Genomic DNA, 22,338 nt, shown 5'->3' with positions numbered 1-22,338 from the left:
ATAAACTAATGTTTATAAGACAAAGTTTTATGCATAGCAACAAGGAAAACAAATTATTATAAGCAATAATTAGTCTTCTGAAATATCCATACAAATTGAAAATATCTCCCGAGTAAAAATAAAATAATAGTAAAGAAAGAAGCAATGACTGAAACCTGTTATGTAGTGACCTCATTAAAATGAGTGGCGTTAAAATGTGTTATTAGTGCAGCTTTATACTTTACAAGGGGAATATTAAAAGTATCTGCGATTTTAGCATTAAAGTTCCCAAGTGTGTGCAATCTATTTATAACTGAGTTATATCCTGAGACTGTGGTATAATTGTCACAATAATACATACTAGAGGACCTTGATCTAATGGTAGGTACATGAAATTGAATCAACATTAATTTGTCAGGGCTATCCAACTGATAATTTATAATTTTATATAAAAATATAAGATCACTTAACTTGAGCAATTTCAATGAATGTAATAAAAACTCATAATCTATTGTTTCTAAAAGAATTCCAAGCCTAAAATTAATACACCTCAAAAATTTGCGTTGGACTCTTTCAATGGTATTAATGTGATTATTCAAGACAGGTGACCAAATTGTAGAGTTGTATTCTAGAATACTTCTAACGAGAGATGTGAAAATTTTTTTTAATGTGTTGATATTTTTAAAATCCCTGGAAATTCTTACTATAAAACCTAACATTTTCATAGCCCTGTTAGCGATAGACGTTATGTGAGATACAAAGCAGAGTTTCTGATCAAACATTAAGCCTAGGTCAAGTATTTCGATTACAGAGATTAAGTCAACATTACACAATGAATAATTATAAATTATTGGTTATTTGATTGTGTAGAACCCATAACTTGGCATTTGTTAATATTAAGTTGCAGTTTATTACTAGAACACCATTTGAAAAAGTTGTTAAGGTTCTCTTGCAAGATTTTGCAGTCGTACACATCATTAATGACCCTAAACAACTTCATATCGTCAGCAAAAAGTAAAACTTCGACATTGTAGAAAATGCTGGTAACGTCATTGATGAATAGGATAAATAATAAAGGTCCCAGGTGTGAACCTTGTGGGACTCTGCTGGTAGCAATAAATTCATAGGATAGACAGTCATTAATCTTAACAAAAAGTGATCTATCAGATAAGTAACTGATCAACCATGCCGGTAAATTACCACTTATCCCAAATTTTACAAGTTTATTGATTAGTATTTTGTGGCAGACCTTATCGAACGCCTTGGAAAAATCGGTATATACGGAGTCTATCTGTTTCCTGTTAGTCAATGCTGTATTTATGTAGTTTACATATACTGTAAGGTTTGTGAGAGTAGATCTAGATGAGACAAACCCATGTTGTCAATTGGTAATAACGTGTTTAATATTAGAGGATATTTTGCTTAGAATGATTTTTTCAAAGAGCTTGGCATTCTAGATAGAATATAAATAGGTCTGTAATTGCATACATCATTTGTAGAACCCTTTTTGAATAGATAACTAGATTTCCAGCTATTGGGGAATTGACCTTTTTTAAGAATTTGTTAAAGATTAAGTACAATGGATAGGATAGATTATTTACACCATTTTTTAGAAATATGGGTGCGATATTATCAGGACCAGAACTTGTTTTTGGTTCCATGAGTTTAATAGAAGCTATGATATCATTGCGTTCAATCAATAGATCAGATAGTTGCAAGTTAATATAAGTGAAAAATTAATTAATTCCGATTCCGATTAGTAAACTCGCTTTTTCATCATTACTGAATTTTTATCCCAGTTTTCGTTGGGATTATTCGTCATCTAAATAATTGTTAAAATATGATTTAAAGCAAATTATTAACAGCTGGAGAAACGTTAATGTTATATTGGAGTTCTTCAGGTCTATATCAAATTGTAGAGGTAATTGAATCTTTAAGACATTGTAAAAAATAAACAGGATTATACTACCCAGAAAAATTTTGATGATGATTGAAAATTTCCGTCATCAAAAAACAAAATACAGCAAAATAGTACTGTAACAAATCGATTATTATTGTAATTAATGTATTTTAATTTTTTTTTCCATAAAAAATACTTTGTTTTCGTAATTAATCGCAACAATTTCAAATTCAAATGACATGTGCTGTCATCTTTAAAATAAACTTTAGACGTTTCTAAAAATAGGTTTTAATTTTTGTAATTTTAATAACAGAAGCTTTTGACTAATTTTTAGGATAATTCAAAACATTACAGGCATCGTAGCGAATGTTCAGTCGAACTCAATACCTACTGTTCACACTACTAGACTTTAAATGTTACAATACACAGAACAATCTCAAGCAAAATTCCATAATGTTATTTTATGGACATACGTAATAGGTACTAAAACTATACAATATCGAAAAATATCCTTAACATTATCTTATTGCACTGTGTATGTCTTAATAAATAAATAAATATGGTTTATTGATTTATTTACAAATGTAAATGTGAAACGTTTTAACTTTTACATGTTCTGATTAGCTTCAGTGAAGCATTTAGTGTTGCGAATGAGTAGATTGTTGCAAATTATTACAGTTAAAGCTGTTTTCGTACTTGAGTAGACATTGAACCTACGTACGTTAAAAATGGACCCTAAAAAATACAAATGAACCACGATTTCGATAATACGAAACCATCATACGTTTCTGTAGGTCACAAAAACTGCAATGGGATGTCCATTGGACATGTAGAAAAAAATCTATGTAATAGGACACGGAAAATCATTTGCAAGTGGGCGGCCCTGTGGAAGAGATCCAGAGACACCAAGAAAGAAGGTGACCATCGGATTGCAAAAAATTAAAGTGATTATGATAATGAAAATCACGAGATATAATTGTAGGACTTGTGAAGCTACAAGTATTTATTAAAAAAAAAGTCTCAAGATCATTGACAATCGAATTTACATTTCGAATGAACACTGGAAAAAATATTTTTTACGAAGGAATACATATTTCAAATCTATAATAAGTTTCTTTATAATCTCCTCTATCGTTTGTATGAATCGTTTCCACAATCAATTCCAAATTTGAAAATCAAAAGAAATTCATGTTTTAGAGTTCATTTAACCTGAGTTACGCCACCGAAATTATAATATTAATTTTTTACATTTATGTTAGATACTAGCTGTACCCTGCCACGCATTGCTCTGGCACAGACTGTCTGAGCAAATAGATAAACAATAGTGCGTGTTGCTTTTACGTCCGACAGATGGCGGTGTTTTTCAAAACATTCTTGTTTTTAACTGTCACAAGTGACTCCTGTATAATATGGGTTTATAAAAAACACACGCGTATTCGAATATGTCAAAATAAAAGCAATCGGGGAGGAACTATCGGAGATTTAAGATTTTGAACAATCGAACATTTTTATTTATATAGGTAGATCGTATTAATTGATTTTGTTGGAATTATTTTCAATGATTTTTGTAATCTTTTATCAGACCGTTAAATTATAATAGATTATATTATATTTTTTTGTATTTTAATTGCCTGCAAGTCTGCATAGCGGGAAATTAACCATAAATTAATAAATTAGATACTACAATGTTTTCGTACATTAAAATAATTAATTTAATTGTGTTTATTTTACACAAAAAAACGGTAGATTACTATCTAATGCCTTGCATCGTACTTCGCATAATGTAGCTAGATTCCATATAAAAGTCCAGTCATTATGGTCTGAAAATATTAATATTATTGAATGTATTCTAATTAGTTTTCTTTCACTTTTTCAAGATCTAGTTTACGAGATTTTTATCGATATCAAAATGTGTATTTATTATTCAATTGTAGATTAATTTTCCTGTAGTATTATAATCAACAATTTTCTTATAAAAGTGACTTAAAAACACAAAAAAATCTTTTCAATAAAAGTATAAACGCACCACGTTTAAAATATCTGAAAGTGTACATCTGAAAATATCTGATTGTTGTTGATAATATCAAAGCAAAGTGATTTCTGTAAACAAATCAATTAAAAATAACATAACCTTAAATATTAAACGTCAAGTTTAGTGTTTTTGTCTATGCAATCAAGTGTCAACAATAAATATTATGTAGTGATTACCAGTATCAATTTTCCAACATAATTTGTGAGTGGCATTTGTGAACAAAACAATTTAGTGATGTCCGGCACTCGTAGCAAAAATCAATGAATTTCTGATGATAAGATTAACATGGATAAAATTATCGAATACATTGATAAAACAATTGAAACTTTGAAAAAGGATATTTTCACCAAAATTGATTCAGAAAAGAAACATGAAATACATTTCTTACAAATCGCACATTATCTGTAATAATTGTTTGGATGCAACTGTATTTTTTAAAATTGATGCATTGAGTGTACCTACGTAGACAATATTCAGACGCGATTTTACTATACAAAATCGTAAGCAACATTACTGACTCACCGGATTTATGATATGAAAGTATCTACACGTAACGTATGCTCGAACAATCTTCATTACTCAAACCAAAAAGCTTGCTTTAAGAGACTGTTCAACATATAATAAAATTCTCTCTGATTGTAGATATCTTCAATTGCAATAAAATGAATATAAAAACTCTATTATAAATATATACACTTATACAACAACTAAACTAAACTACATAAAATTTTATGATTTTTTAATGTAATGACTTGTCTATATCTCTTGTTTTAATTATACATTTATATGTATTATCGGTTAATTTTATAAATATACTGTTTAATACATAATGTATTAGTAAAATGAAAAAATCTATAATTGTTTTCTCGGATAAGAAAATTGCACATATATAATGTATAAGCCAACCATATTGTAACTGTTGATTTCCCTAAAATAAAATCAATAAGTAATTAAAATGTTACCATATAAACAATTAATGTTATAAATAATCTAAACAGCGTGAAAAGGTTAAAAAATGTTTAACAGAAAAAAATCAGACATTGAGACTTTGGAAATAGCTGGGATTCGTCAGCAAAACCGGGAACAACCTATTCAAATTGTGAGAAGTATTATATTACATACGCATACTTCTGCACTCTGTATATTATAATATGGTATTTGGTATAATGTAATAGAATGAATACACTAACATTTCAAAAATAAATAAAAAAAATCAAATTAGAAGATCAAATAGGTAGGTACTTGTAGCTGGACATAATAATGTAGAACATTATAAAATTGGTACTTAAAATCTTCTTAACTATGGCAATACCGAGCTCACTTTGAATTTGAAATTTGTCCTACGCGTTAAAATTTCTTCATATTCGAATTCATTTTAAACAAACAAGGTATACCAACATACAGGGTGCGCCAGAGAAACTTACTTATTTGAAAAAATTCTGTATAACTCGATTTATTTTTTTTTTTAAATTTATAATATTGATCAGTGACTTCGATTTTGTTTTATTTTGATTTAACGTCTAATAAATGGCTATATTTCAAACAATCTGCTTTACGTTTGATTGTCTTTCTTGCATAGCGTTAAATAAAATATGATATATTCTAGAATATGATGCTGCGCAGTGGCCAGGAGTGGAGCGTGGTGTCAGAGCCTTGTACCTACTTATAAACCCAAAACACAATCCAAACGACACAAGCTTAGCACTATATTAGGTTATATTATTATCATTTTTCCGTGCTTTAGATGTTGGAAGACTGAAGTTAGTATGCCATAAAAGTAAAAAATAAGTTCATTCGCTGCAGAGATAAAATGTGTTAGAGAAAGTCACATCATGTTTTTGACAAATTTACCGACTTACAACGATTTCGTAATTTTCCTGTCAAAATGTGTTTTAAATGACTTATTTAGTTCATTAATCACAAATTAATGCCGAATTCAACCCAAAATTTTATGAAAGAAATGTGAAAACGTCTCTTTGAATAGATTTCTCCACTGACGAAAATAAGAATACCATGATATTGTTATAATCTGTTTCTTAATGGACACTCGCAATAGTTATACATTCTTAATTTTTATTGGGTTTTATCACGAGTTTTGTGACCATCTTTTCAGGACCGGATTGCAATATATTGCCCCCAGTGTAGAGAGAATACACGAATGTAAACTATATAATTTAAATACTTTAAACATTTTGCTTTAATTAATGTAATAACTGATAGCACAATAGGCTGGAGCAGCGCAATTCAGTCGCGTACATCGTTATGTATATCAAAAACGATCCCGCGGCTTAGTCGCTAATGCTACATATACATCCGCGAGCCGAACTGCTGAACTGAACCTCAACTTATGGGAAAGAAACGAAGCAACCACAAATGGCGGGAAACGCCGCTTGCAGTTGATTCGTACCTTTCCCAGAATTCGTGTTACGGTTCGCGTTTCAGTTCGCAAATTTATACGTACCCTAATGTGTAGAGCCCTGCGACTTACATACTAAACGAGGAACTCGGCTAAATCGCGTTATTAGGTTAGGTTAGGTTAGGTTGACTTAACTTGGTTTAATAATAAAAACACCTATTATTGAATTTTTCCCCAAAACCCTCATTCAATACAAAAAACAAAGTCACTATCCATGTCTGTCTGTTTGTGCCCTTAGTTCTTCTAAACCATGCAACGGGGCTTGGCAGGGTTTTCAATATCATTTAGAGAATTTCTTCCGGAAGGCTTATATATATAATACATGGATATTATATTTATTCAAAGTAGAGAAAAGTCGAACAACGCCGGGTACACGTCAACTAGTAGATTATAATACACAAGTCTTAGTGGACTACGCAATGTTTCGCTATGGCTAATGGGCTAATACGCTCGGGCGTCCCCGACTTCTTCCACCATTCAATACTGTATACCAGTGCTCCGCAACCGGTGTGCCGTGAGCCGGACACAGGTGTGCCGCGAGCCGGACACAGGTGTGCCGTGAGCCGGACACAGGTGTGCCGTGAGCCGGACACAGGTGTGCCGCGGCCAAATTCAATGTATTTGACATTTTACAATTTTTCATTATGTATTTAATATACAATGACAAAATATTTTTCATAATATATTGTCTATTTTTCATTGTCTGGAGCACAGACATAGAATTAATAGACGAGAAGATAATGGCGAGGGGTAAAATCAACTGTTGAAGAACGAAGGGAGTGAAGCTGACTGTGATTCGTCAATAAATCAATCTGACAGTAAATAGGCATCTCGCATTATAATATCACCATTTACTTCTTAAAAGTAAAATCTGCTTTTGAATGAATAGACATTTTTACATGGGAGCGCAAATTACTCGCCACGTTATGAACAAATTTGCGAAGTCCAAATTCGGCAAAAAAATTCGGTTCTATTTTCAGAGTCGAATATTTCGTTTAAGTATTTAGTTAAGACACTTTTATAAATGTTCATAATTTACTTCCCAGCAACCAACCAGCTTTGTGTTTCGCGTCCAGACGTTTCTCGATGTGATAGTAACAACTGATTCATATTATACGATGTGAATATGCTTAAAATAAAGTAAAATAATGCTTATATATGGAATGTAATACGACAATTGGGTTTATTCTCTTTTTCACATCTATTTTTACAAGTTTTCATAGTACAAGTCAACATTTTGCCGTGTTATTTCGTAAAATGAACCGATGATGCCTCGACCATAGTTCGCACAAGAATGATGACGTCACGTTTTCAAATTTCACTTGAGGCCATACGCGAGCACAGCCGGCTCCAATGGAACCGGTATGGGGAGTGGGGATAATACGCTTTTAATCACTTAGGGCAGGTCTACTAATATTCATATGTCTATGGTCTGGAGATACTGTTAAAAGACGTATTCACAATATATTAGAAACACTGATTAGAAAACTGTTATTGGCTGAAAAATTTGCACTTCAGATCAACGAAACAACCGATATTAAAAATAAAACACAGCTGATAGCTATTGTACTTTTCGTTGACTAGGAATTTATTAAAGAACATTATTTATTTTGTAAGGATGTTCCAGAGCGAACTACCGGTGAAGAATTTTTTCAAGTAACCGATGATTTCTTCAAAATATATAATATTAAATGGAGCAATTGCATTGCTGTTTACACGGATGGCGCTGCGGCAATGACGGGTAGTAAAAAGGGTTTTGTCTCTTGTGTAAAACAAAAAATCCAACGTTACAATTTACACACTGCTGCATACATCGAGAAGCATCGATGGTCAAAAATTTACCGGAGGTACTTTTGAACACGATGAATGAATGCATTAAAATCGTAAACATAATTAAATCAAGAGCCCCAAACTCGCGAATCTTTGGAATACTCTGTTAAGAAATGGGAGCCGAATATGAATCCTTTATAGTGAAATTCGTTGGCTATCCCGAGGCAATGTTTTGGCTTGATTGTTTGAGCTTCGTCACGAGGTGTGTGAGTTTCTTTTATATCAAAATATGCCCAAACTATATCAGCACCTCGATGATAATTACTGGATAGCCAAACTTGCATACATGGCTGATATATTCGAGCATTTGAATGAACTTAATAACGAACTTTGGCAGAAAGAGTAGCAAAAAGGATGTTTGGAAATGTACCAAAGGATCAACCATAGTACAATTGAAAACAAACAATTAACTGTGGATCTGACCCAACAACATTTAAGTATGCTCCAGCAGAAATTTGGTCACTATTTTTATTCCATCAATACGGAACAATACGATTGGATTCGAAATCCATTTGCAACCAATGCAATAAATTCTACGGAAGCACTGCCTCTGCAAATTCGAGTGAAATTCGGTTCCATGATAACTCAACACAGTGACAATTCAACATACCTTTAAAAAGTGATATAAAGTCATTAGAAACGATGAAAAAAATAATTTAAACCTAACCTAACCTACTTAACCCAGTTATTAAAGTTTTTGTTTCATCACTTCCCATGACTTTATATAACTTTTTAAAGATGTGATGAATTATCATTGCGATGATTAATCCGGTCACCTTTATATTTATATGTATGTATGTATACTTTCAAATAAAAAACAAGAAATTATTGTAAAATTTGTGTATCAATTTAATATCTATATATTTTAGCTTTTGGTGTGCCGCGAAATTATAGGAAGAAATTTGGTGTGTCATAGGTGAGAAAAGGTTGCGGAGCACTGCAGTGTATACCACAATGTTACTGTAAAAAAAATTTCAGCGATATCGGTCGACTACTTTTCATAAATTAAGAAGATTATGTGAAAATAAATCGATAAATAGCGCCTTTAAAAAAATCGCAAATTTCCATCTATGATAGATGCGGCTCTAGTTTTACAACGACAAAGGGGAACCTGTTTAATATTTCAACCAAAAAAAACGGATATTTTAGAGGTCTTTTGCCACGTTATCGACCCCATGACATTGACATTCTCATTACATAAAGTTCAAAACGCCAAAACCGCTATAAATTTTTTATTTAAATAAAATTAAATATTGAACAATTTAGCATTTTTTATTGAAGTCATCAAATTAGCATTTATTTACCAAATCCAACATAAAATTGACACGACCGGTGACATAATAATACTAATTTGAATTGTATGTGATTTTTTTCCTCAACTTAACCAAATATTTGCATATTGGGTGGTTCATTAAAACGCATCTATTTATTGGAATATATTATTAACAAAAATATATTAATAAAAATAAATATACTACTTAAAATATAGTTATGCAATATTTTTCCTTGCACAGAAGTTGTTTTCCATTTGTTTTTCCATTTTTCTAATGTTTAGAATAAATAAAACATTGTATTTGGGAGGACTGCCTTGAAACTAGTTTAGAAGTGAAGGCCTTTTATCAAAAAGCTGATATACAATCATCAAATGGCTTCAATAAATTAAAACAAGTTACTCCATATTCTAAAATATATTTCATCATGGTAATGTATTACTAACATTGACCTGATTTTTAGACTGAAAAATAGACAAAATTTGAATCTAAATGTTAAGTACTTACCTATTATTTACATCACTTTAAATAAATTAATATATTTAATCTATGAAACCTATTTTATTAAAAAGACGAACTCCAACATTCCTGTACAATCTAAGATGAATTAAAAGTACTAATTTTGGTTGTATGTCAGTAACTCTGGTTCAATGATTTCCAGGGACAACTCGTATTTGCTTTTAATTTAACCGTCACGTTATATTTCTTAGAGATGCTGTCAGAAGGTCGGTGAATTTACTTATTTAATCAGGAGTAATCTACACTAAAAATAAAAAATCAAATATCGATCACTTTGAAGAGGGAGGGGGAGGGGTATGGAAAGTTTATTAGAATTGGGAATTTCAATGTCATTAGAAGGAAAATACAGGTTAAGTAAGAAAATATTTAAAGAAAGGTTGATATTTTGTTTTGAAAAAAACCTTTTTTCTTATTTCTAAAATTTCTAAATTCTCATCTGTGATGCCTTACAACGTATATGTAGAATTTTTAACCTCGAAAGTATGATCATTTTTAAATTAATGATCAACGAACTCTGAGTCACTATTGCATTACATAGCTCTGAGATGTTCCTTAACTCGTCAAAGCGTTCTTTCTTTTTTTAACTCAAATTGTTCTCGAAACATGCAGATTAAGAAAAATAAAGTGAAGTAAATTAAGTTATTTGTCTTTTTAATAAAATAAATAATGCCATCATAAAGTGATAACCGAATGTTAGAAGAAGAAGAACTTTTCTTCGAAAAAACTACGCAAGCATTTAGTTTCATAAAATGCATTTGCCTTTTGTAAGCTGGCTGGCTCCAGTATCTCTTCGTCATTAAATAATATCACAATGATTTATCTCGGATGATGACATGTAATGACGAAGAGATACTGGACAACCTTGCATAATCTCATATAGGTTACCCACACTGTTGTCCTTATTTCATGTTGTCCATCTCATACAAGATATCAGTCGCACTTCGTTACATTTATGACATATTTCAGAGACAGTATTAAGAGTAGAAATAAAACTATCGTTTTATAGTATGTATGGTACGTGGTACATGTATATGTAACCTACCCATAACCCATATTATTTATTTATTTATTTTGTAAGAAACAAACAGCTTTTATATAATATACAATGATAGATATAAATATACAAGTTAACTGAAGTCAAGCCACAGAAGTTTCATATGCTAAAGTGCATTAGAAATGAAGTTTTAGTATCTTAAAATTAATTTGGTGTTAAAGAAAGGAGAGAGGAAGGGGAAAATAGGAAGAGGATAGGAGTTACTGCCGATACATTCCATACTCTCATATTAATAATCGATCGTACGCATTACTTCATATCGATATTTCTTTAGGTAAAATAAAATAAATGTCAATGCTTTAAAATTTTGAATTATATTGTGCACATATACGAGGAATTGGGGAATTTTTTCGCATGTTTGTTCTACAAGAGGGTAGATAAAATAAATCAGATTGTCGGGTTGATCTAGACGGAATATGAAGATTTATTAAATTGGTAAGTTCTGGTGAGTCCAGACCATTATTTAGGATTTTAAATAATAAGATTTGATCAAAAATTAGACGTCGTGTTTGGAGGGAGTTAAAATTATGAAATTTAATGGATTCGGTATAATTTGAGAAGTGTAAGTTTAGTTTATAATTTATGTGTTTAATTTTTTTTTTTTTTAATTCTTTCTATTCTTTCGATATGGGCTTGGTATAAAGGAGTCCAGATCGGTGTACAGTGTTCTGGGTGCGGGCGAATATATGAGGTGTAAAGGGAATATAGAGTGCTTATGTTGTGGAAGGGTTTTGCTATGCGAATTATAAATCCCAGCATTTTATTGGCTTTGGTAATGATGGCATCAGTGTGTTGGATAAAGTTTAATTTAACATCCGGTGTTACCCCAATTATGTATGGTACATGGCATATTTATATGGTGTGTAACATAACTTAGTACGTTTGGTACATGGTACATTTATATGGTCTATAACATACCCATAACTTATTTTATAAGGTATATGGTACATTTTTATGGTACCTACCCATAACTGGAAGAATAAAGTTTTTTGCAGGTGACACTGTGCTTATAGCTCGACGTAAAAAATGGAAAGGAACATTCGACATAGCTCAAAACGACATAGGCCTTGTAAAGAATTGATTAGATAACAATCTCTTTACTCTCAATGAATAAAAAATCTTTTTTTCAACATTAAGGACGGGTTGTTTCGGAGAATCTGAACAATTCATCAAATTTCAAAGTTCATTTTCAAGTTCTGTGAAAGATTTTTTTAATATCTGTTTTCATTTCAGTTTTGTCAAGCAACTAGCCTACAATGATATAGAAACAGAACTTGAATAAGTCTTTCACAGAACCCGAAAATGAACGTTGACATTTGATGAATTGTTCAAATTCTCCGAAACAACCTGTCCTTAGTCTGTCCGCTGCAACCCATCCTACTAACAATTAAAAAAAAATAATTCACTTCTGTCCAAGTCCTGATTCTTCCTGTAATTACCAAAACTTGGAACAAGACACCAATATAAAATGTATGGCGGTCTTGATTGATCAACATTGGGATCAGTACTTAGCCAGCCTAACTCAGCACATTCGCAATCTATCTTATATTTTTCGAACTCGTAGAAATATCCTTACTTCTACAACACTTAAATCAGTATACTATGTTCTCTGCCAATCCCTATTAGCATGCTGCATCATCATTTGGGGTGGCTGTACTCAAACTATTATTGATCCTCTAAAAAAATAACAAAAAAAAGTAATACTTATTATGAACAAACGACTGACAAGATATTCCTCCATTCGACTCTTCATTGAGTACAATGTCTTAAATATACGTCAAATCCATCTAAAATTTATGCACAAAACACATTTTTTGTAAAAATACAATAAAACAAACTCTTATAATAAAATCACATCACCAGAAATATAACCAACCGACTTTACAAAGTAATTAAACTTTATACTACATCAACTCGACGACAATTCATCTACCTTGCTCCAATAAACTTCAACCTCCACCTTACTTAAAAACCGAAACCCAACTCCATACTTTCAAAACATAAATAACTATATGGACCCTTAAATCTTTTTTTTAATGTATATTTTATTTAATTATCGAAGAAAGCAAACACTTTGTGGCTTGACATTATACAAAATGAAACAAACACTTAGTTTTAAACCACTTTAATTTCGAGTTATATTAGTCGACCGGTTTCGATTGGACTCAATCTTCATCAGGACAATAAAATATAATACTAAATTATAATACAGAGTAAGGTATAAGGTAAACATAAAAGAAAGAGAAAGTATGTAGTAGAGGGAGAGAACATCAGAGACTGGTTGGTGGAGGGGATGGGGAAGGGATAGGGGGAGGGGTTGGGGGAGGACCAAAGGAAGGGTGGGGGTTATGGGTTAGGTTGGAGCAAGGAAACAACTTTAAAATCGGGCTGTTGGTTAATTCTATCTGTTTATTTAAAATTTGGGAATTATTTTTCGTTGATTTAGAGATTTCCAAAGCTTCTAAGTTATTCAGGCGTATTCCTATTTTATTTTTATGAATTATTTGGACTCCCGTATTTTTATTAAATGTGTGGTTAGTATTGATTAAATGTTCAGCAAATTCTGAGAAGCCTGTGTGTGTTAAGCACCTGATATGTTCTTTAACTCTAATATTTATATTTCGCGCGGTTTTTCCTATATAGGTTGCTGGGCAATCGTTGCAATTTAGTCTATAGATGCCAGAGTGGCTTAATTGATCCTCTTTGTCTTTAGAATTAATTAAAATTTTTGCTAAATTATTGTTAGTATAGAAGGCCGGCCTTATTTCTGAAGGAAGTTTAGATATGCAAAGGGAAGACAATTTACTTATATACAAAATTCTACGCCATTGGGTGGGAGCATTATTATTATTAATAGTTGGGAGGGCATTATATAGGAATTTATTTGTTGTGATTCGGCGAAGTTTTTTTGAGAGGATTTTATCAATTAGACCGGAGTCATATCCGTTGTTGATGGCTATTTGTTTAATTGTAAGTAGTTCATTAGAAAAATTATTATTAGATAAGGGGATAGTAACAAGCCGGTGAATCATGCTGTGGAAAGAGGAGTGTTTGTGTGACATAGGGTGGTTGGAGGTATTATGTATTATAGTGTCGGTAAATGTAGGTTTTCTATAAATGTTGAAGCTAATTTTGTTGTTAATAATGGTTAAAGAGAGATCTAGAAAATTTAAGTTGGAGTTTACGCCTATCTCTAGTGTGAACTGGATTTTTGAGTGGAAGGAATTAAGGAGTGATAGGAAGGAGTTGAGTTGACGGTCTGAGCCCGTCCAAATACAAATTATATCGTCGACATACCGTTTCCACAAAAGAACATTTTTTAACAAAGGGGATTTAGATTCAAATATTTTGTTTTCAATATTATCCATGAATATGTCAGCTAATACCGGGCTGGTGGGCGATCCCATTGCAAGGCCATCTTTTTGTTGGTACACCACATCATTGAATTTAAAATAATTTTGATTTAAGCACAAATTAAAAAGGCGAGAGAGATCATTAGAGAGGTCGTTAGATAAATGGGAATTATTAAGTAAGTTAGATACTAAAGTTTTACATTCAGACACAGGGATATTCGGAAATAAGTTTATAACATCAAATGAAATGAGTTTAGAGTTAGATGGGAGAACTAAGTCTTTCAAATGATTCACTAATTCTATGGAATTTTTAATTGTATAATTAGGGGAAAACACATTGGAATTATTAAACACATTAGTAACAAGAGAGGCTAATTTAAAATTTGGGGCATTACAGCAGGCAACTACTGGGCGAATTGGTGAGTCACTTTTGTGGATTTTTAAGAACCCATATAACCTGGGGATTTTAGGGTTTTTAGTGAGTAATTTAACTTTGTCATATGACAAATCTATGAATACTGGGTTTTTACAGTCTTTCAAAGCATTCTTTACATGTTGTTGGTATTTATTAGTGGGGTCTGAACGTAATATTTCAAAATCCTTATTGTTAAGAAAATTGCCAATTTTTGAGTTATATTCACTTCTGGGCATAATTATTACCGTGTTGCCTTTATCGGCCTTTGTTAATATTAAGTTTTCGGTATTTAGCTTGTTTCGAATGGTCCTGGCATGGAGGGTTTCTGGATTGAATGAGGGGATATTTTTGGGGATAAGGTCTTTTAGCACTTCTGCACTTTGATACTGGAATTTTCGTGGAGCTTTATGTAACGCCGTTTCCACATCCACTGCAACATTTTCGATGGCATCACTATAGTTGCGTTCGGTGTAGTTGAGGTTATATTTTAAACCTTTCGACAGGAGGGCCATCTCCTGTGGGAGAAACTGGATTGACGAAAGATTTTGTACGCGGTCGTAAAAATTTTCCGATTAAAAAAAAAATCCGATTTTAAAGTTGTTTCCTTGCTCCAACCTAACCCATAACCCCCACCCTTCCTTTGGTCCTCCCCCAACCCCTCCCCCTATCCCTTCCCCATCCCCTCCACCAACCAGTCTCTGATGTTCTCTCCCTCTACTACATACTTTCTCTTTCTTTTATGTTTACCTTATACCTTACTCTGTATTATAATTTAGTATTATATTTTATTGTCCTGATGAAGATTGAGTCCAATCGAAACCGGTCGACTAATATAACTCGAAATTAAAGTGGTTTAAAACTAAGTGTTTGTTTCAGTTTGTATATTTTATTTAGTTATAAAATTTTACATACCTAATATGTAGAGCTAATTCTATTTGCACACGTTTGTTGTGTTCTTTCAGCAAATTTAATATTGTGATGTAAAGCTGTTTTATACACATAACATTACATTCCTTCTTAAGTATATATATCAAGTAGGTTAGATGGATAACAGTTTTTTTGTACATAACTTTAATGATCAATTTTTTAGTAAAAATGTACTAAATGTCTAAAGTCCAATGTTGAACATTGGACTTTAGACATTTAGTGTGGAAGATTTTAAGCACCAATTTAATAATGTTCTACATTATTATGTCTTTCTACAAGTACCTATTTGATCTTATAATTTGATTTTATTTTAAAATTTTCCAAATGTTAGTGTATTCACTGTTGAAATGGTTCAACATTGGACTTTAGACATGATCCCCAGCATAGTATGTTATAAGAAAGTCGAGATTAGACTAAATAGACAGTTTTTAATTTATCTTATCCAACATGTGAAGTTCTTTAATAATAAATGTCTCCTGATGTTCTTTGTTAACATATCGATATGGTCGTTCCATCTTAAAAAAATATCAATCTTTACACCTAGATATATGATACAGTCTACACCTTCCAAGTGGTGTATATGTATTGTATAATTTAATTATATTATGAAAAATTCAATCTGCAAACTTAATCCGCCATAACACAGGGGTCTTCATCCTTACATCCCTAGCATGGCGGATAAAATAACACAAAAAATGTATGCACTATAAAAATTTTCTTGAGATTAATTTTTAAAAAACACATATGAACTACTACTGTTTTGAAAATTTGTCTTTTTTAAATAATAGAACGGAGTTCAAAATCAGGAATTTTGCTAAATATTATTAATTGGGCTTAGCAACAGAATCTTTAAATCGATAGCAGTGTATTGTGGGCGTGTCCGAGTGACAGATCTAAGGTCAATTCCTCCATCAGACTATTTGTGAATTTTATAAAATATAAATTTTTTAAATCGAGTTTCTTTCTTCAATAAGCATATAATCAAATTTATTGACCAGTTTGGACAAAAATTCAAAAGGTTTAATTTTTATTTTATATTGGTGTAGATCACACTTCTATTAGATCATCACTTTTGTGTTGTTGGTTGACATAAAAATATGACTTGTTAATTAGTTAAATGTTTTAACCGCTACGATGTTATATGTACTTTCCCTAAAATTTTTCACCTTACAGGTTTTATTATCAGGTTAAATAAGTTATAAAAAGTGACGTATTTATGAGAAATTGTTTGGTTTGTTCCAGGTCTTGATGAAACCGTAAAGCTCGTGACCAGCATGGGCGGCACCTGCAAGGGATACATCGTGGACCTCGCCAATCGTGAGGATGTCTACAGGGCGGCCGCCCTAGTCAAGGCGGACTTTGGAAGAGTGAGTCAACAATCACTATTTATCTGTCTCTATAACATCCCTTTGCAAACAAAATTAATCTAATTATTATTAGCTAGTAAGTTAGTATCACAGCGGAAATCGATGTAGGGGTTTTTGTCTTTAGTGGATACTATCTCACCGAACGAGTTTTAATTTCTCCTGCCATCATAATTATATGTAAAAAATGTAGCTTATGCAATGATTGAAGACTTAGATAGGGAAAGATTAAACCCATATCACATATCCTAACAGCTTATAACCGGTATAACTTGCTTATAATCTGTAGGTATCCTTCACATTTCCACAACTACAGGGTTTTCCAATAAGAGGTGTTATTTTGATATTCAATCGTAAAAGATCAATGGTTTCTTTGCTTGTGTGGCACGTTGAAAGTAAACGTTGTCTAGATCAATACTATCTAATTTCGGCCATAAAAAATATTAATCATCTCTCGATAGCGCAATCCATTCACCGTAACTGTTGCTCCAGCCTCATTTTCGAAAAAGTAAGGTCCAATGACTCCGTCGGACCATTAACCGCACCAAAAAGTCACACGTTGAAGATAGAGAGGCTTTTTAATAATAACTCTTGGGTTTTCCGAGCCCCAGATGTGACAATTTTGCTTGTTGACGAAGCCACCGAGGTGGAAATGGGCCTCATCACCCAAGATGATTTACATTTGATTCACTCAAGTGAATTTTAATAATTTCAATGCATTGTTGAAGCGTGTATCATTGCATTTTTATTAATAACGTAGTTTCTACTTGTCAAATATTAAAAAATAACAGCTTCAAAAGTAACATCTACCGAAATAGCGGGCTGTTCAAAATAACACCTCTTATTGGAAAACCCTGTATATACGTTAACCAAAATAAATCTCGAACTGAGAAAATCGGCTAAGAAATTTTGAATTTTACTGTGGATAGGTGTACAAAATTATTTATATGTTTCTGTAAGTCTTATCTACTAAGCTATACACAACTATGCAATGTGCACCACGGCGATTTAGTAGATTTCAAGTGACGACAAAAATGTATCTGAAAATAATGAAAGTCTATAGGTGATAAAAATAATTATATATTTTATTCCAATTTTTCACATTTTCACTTACGACATTTTAAAAGCGGGAGTTAGACATATTGTAAACAATCCCATTAGGGCGATGTACTACGTGGTGGAATATTTTGAATCGGGCCGCTTACAATGACAATCCTTATGAAGATGGCGATAAGGTTTAAATTCCCGCTTTATACCAGCAGGCTGTTTTGATTTATGGAAGAAAAAAACGTCGCCAAAAAGTGTCTTTAATTTTATTTTGTGGACGTTCAAACACAAATATTTAAATATTTTAAAATCATTTTCTAAGGAACTAAATTTTCTACAGTATACAATAAGGTAGTAGGAGATTTCAAACTTTAAACAATTTTTATTAGCCTGATACTTTATCTCTTTCTGAGCATGTAAAAAGACCGGTAGGTGGCCGAGTTGACATCGCGTTTGGGTCCCACCCAGGCGTTGTTTGTTCAATTCCTCGGCTGGCTAAGTCCTCCATCACAACACAAGCAACATTTTCCGTTTCCTGTGGTGGTAGTAGGAGATTTTAAAATATTGTCAGGTTATTCGTAACCCGGGAATGTTTACCTTTCTTTAAAAAAAACACTCGATTATTTCAACGGCCAAAATGTGTTCCACTTGCAGCATTAAATTAAAGCATATTAAATACTTATTTTTTGCATTACTACGTAGTTCTTCGCCTCAATTAGAGAGTTGCTTAAGTACCTATTAGAAAATCAATAATATAATATCCTGACCCGATACAGTAATAAGTTCTAACAATATCCGTTCCTCGCTATGAATAGAAGATCATAAATTATAAGAAGCATTACCTTTCAAGAATATAACCATTCATGATATTAATCATTCATTTAAATTTCTCTGTCGAGTTCGCTATGATCCATCATAAAATAACAATGTTGTTAAATTGCGAGTTTCGTTTCTGACCATGCGTTGATGTCATTAACATGATCTCAATATCTAGATAAATCTATTGTTCATGTACACACCTCTGGAATGTTCAAGGTTTTATTTGTTTGTGCTATTCTTAGAAATCTTTAAATGGCGATTGCCCTATATAACAGCGAATAGTTTCATACGTAGATAATAGTTTAATCAATTGGAAACGTGACTCCAATTAACTTCTAGACATTATCCCGAGTAACATTCTTGCCAGTCATTAGTAGTTAGTATTGAAGGTTATTTTGTATTGTATTATTTAACGATAGCAGGGATAAGGTGAATTCATAAATATTTTTTTACCTCTTCTCCACACCAGATTATGATCAAAATAAGTGGCGACTCGTTACTTTTGGTGTACTAGAGTACTAATATTACAAAATGTCATTATTGATGTTGTTTTCACTAAAAACGATGTCTTATTTACTATTTGAAAATTCGATTTTTGTATGAAGATTTTCAGGGAATTTTAAATTGGCTGTGCGCCGCAAGGATTTCTTGAAAATTTTCATAAAAAATAACTATTTTCGTAAAAAATTAAAAATCGTTTTCAGCTACAACAATGTCTAGCTATAATGCCATTTTTGTAATATTAGCACTATTTTATAACCAAAAGTCACGAGCCGGAGGTAATCAGCAAAATAATTCCCCTCGGGGCCTATTTCATCTTTTGGGATGCTATAAGTAGGTATGGGAAGGAAAAAAGGTACGATGGATGAGTTGGAATCTGGGGTCAGTGCTTCCACTGCGGTTAGCAAGGCGTTGTTCCGAAAGAGTACTGTTGGAGAGGTTAAAAGGTCTCCCTCAACCAGTCTCATCAGTTGATGAACAGATGCATTCGCCGCCAAGACCCGGATAAACCTCACCCAATGAACTCGGACACCCCTGCTAAGTCACCAAAAGTAGCGAACCACTTGGGGTTTACTATGGCAGAGGTGTTCATTATACAATAAATGGTTTTCATGCCCGCCTCCAAAATTGGAATTTTATGCAAAATGTTATTTGATACTACTATGTATGTATAAATGTATTCATATAATAAAGAATAAGGTGATGTCAAAGGAATTTAAAACAAACAAGATATTTCAGATTTATGGAAATAAGACGAGACATTATTTTTTATCAACAGGAAAAAATTTCGTAAAATTCCCTAATCTCTCATCCACGCAAATTTATTTATAAGGAAAAATCAACAGAAATTTGTCAAATCGATTAAGTTTTAAATATTAAACAAAAATAAATATGAAAGTTTGTTAGTAGTAAAATAAATATTTTATGTGAAAATAAGATTTTACATTAGAACACACAAATTTATGATCAAAATAATTTTAGAGTAACATTAAAAAAATTATGTTGTTTCTCGGCCAGGTATTTTAAAAAGACGGAATAATTATGTTTTTTGGGATCGGTGAATTAGTTTGTTAGTGATTATAATTCATCGAATTCCGGTAGTAAAATAATGAAATAAATAATAAGTGAAATCCTTGAAAGACCTGTAAACGTTTCGTCGATGCCTTTTACTAAATAATAGTGGGATTAATGTATTAATAATTCTCTCATTTGCTTTTTGCTTCATTATCTCACATCGATCTTAACTTTATTTAAATGCTTCGAAATAAAATGTCACAAAACATTATTTCGCCTTCAGCTTTTCAATTTTTATCGGTAGTTAAGGAATACCCTTGTAGGAAATACAATAAAAGTCAAATGTGATAAAAGATTGATGAAAACATTTTTTTTAATCGCTGGTAAAGTAATAAAAAATGTTTCCATTATGCTATTTTTCGTTAAATTAAAATATGGCTATGTGTGAAGTTTTCCTTGAAAGTTTTAAGGAAAAACCTTTAAGACAAAATATTCACAAAATCAAGCCTTTGTTCGGTGGCAAATATTTAACTACACTATATTAAAATACCGAAGTCATCACATGTGCTATTCTTGGTATTATTGTATTATACGTATATATTCATATGTCTACGTATGTCAAGGTAATTAACATTATATATAACGTTTTTTCGTGTTAAAAACAGCCGCAAATAAGCCACATTTACTAAACCGCACGGATATTTACAAGAGCCGCAAATAAGTCACATTTATTAAGCCGCATAGATAGCAATAAAAACAACCGCAAATAAGCCACATTTACTAAACCGCACGGATAGAAATAACAAGAGCCGCAAATAAGCCACATTTACTAAGCCGCATGGATAGAAATAAAAACAACCGCAAATAAGCCACATTTACTAAACCGCTTGGATAGCAATAACAATAGCCGCAAATAAGCCACATTTAAAAAAAAATAGTTGAAAGATAATATTGTTTCGAATTTGAAATATGAGATCGACAAAAATGACATAAAATAAATACATCCCTATGACTGAGTGGTTAGAGGCATTGTCCCGGTAAGACAGAGATCCCAGGTTCGACTCCCAGTTGAGACCGTTAACTTTTTTTTTATTTTTCTGTGTCTTGTTTAGATTTATAAGTATTATTTCTTAATCAATAATAATCTTTGTTTCTAAAAAAATTACGAGTGTTATCCTATTTTAGAATCTTCATGACACGGACAACTTCTAAACCAATGTGCAACCGACGCCATCATAAAATATGTATATATATTTGTGAAAGCCGAACTGTACGCCGTCAGTACTTGTACATAGCTTGTAAATTTGAATCAATGAATATTTTTAATTAACTCCCCAAGCAGAACGCAAGCACGTTATTTAAATATAATTAAGTATGAAATATTTAAAGGGATTTTTAAGGTAAGTAATTTTAACTAGAAAGTTGATTACTAATTAAAATGTTTACAAAAGCAATGTACATATTACAGATCATCTTTTCACCGGTTTTAATGACTTAAAATCATGGTTAGCCATTAAAACACGTACTCGGTGATGACTGGAAATTAATTCGAATAAATAATTCATAATTACCAGAAGATCAGACAAATCCACTTAATTTTTACAGTTTCGCCGTTTTATACATATTACGATGGTTAAATATTAATAATTTGATAGGAAAACACATTAGAGAGTCACCTTAAGTTTAGAGTTAACAGAACAATAAATTATTTTTATGACACCTGTCTCCATTCAGGATTGCCGATTATTGCAATTTTTTGTTTTGTTTATTCCCAATGTCGATTTCCAAAATGAATAGTTTAAAAAACCTTCTTCAATAATAATAATAATCTTTTGCCATATTTCGGTATAATATACGCCGTGTATTATCCATTAAAATTTATTGTTTTTTTTTTCAT

The 22,338-nt window shown here is 31.8% G+C and overlaps 1 protein-coding gene across 2 annotated transcripts in view; it reads left to right on the top strand.

Annotated features, from left to right (window-relative positions):
- LOC149426471 (estradiol 17-beta-dehydrogenase 11-like) overlaps positions 1-22,338 on the top strand; it is a 126,926-nt gene that overhangs the window by 86,055 nt on the left and 18,533 nt on the right. For both annotated transcript variants that reach the window (XM_089631124.1, XM_089631116.1), the window contains exon 4: positions 16,939-17,063. In XM_089631124.1, the coding sequence (XP_089487250.1) occupies positions 16,939-17,063 (125 nt within the window). The remainder of the gene's footprint in view (positions 1-16,938; positions 17,064-22,338) is intronic.

The sequence above is a fragment of the Hesperophylax consimilis genome, chromosome 1 (assembly GCF_061612785.1).
Source record: "Hesperophylax consimilis isolate HC1 chromosome 1, BYU_Hcon_1.0, whole genome shotgun sequence".
Classification (NCBI taxonomy): Eukaryota; Metazoa; Arthropoda; class Insecta; order Trichoptera; family Limnephilidae; genus Hesperophylax; species Hesperophylax consimilis.
This window is presented reverse-complemented; position numbering and strand designations above follow the sequence as displayed.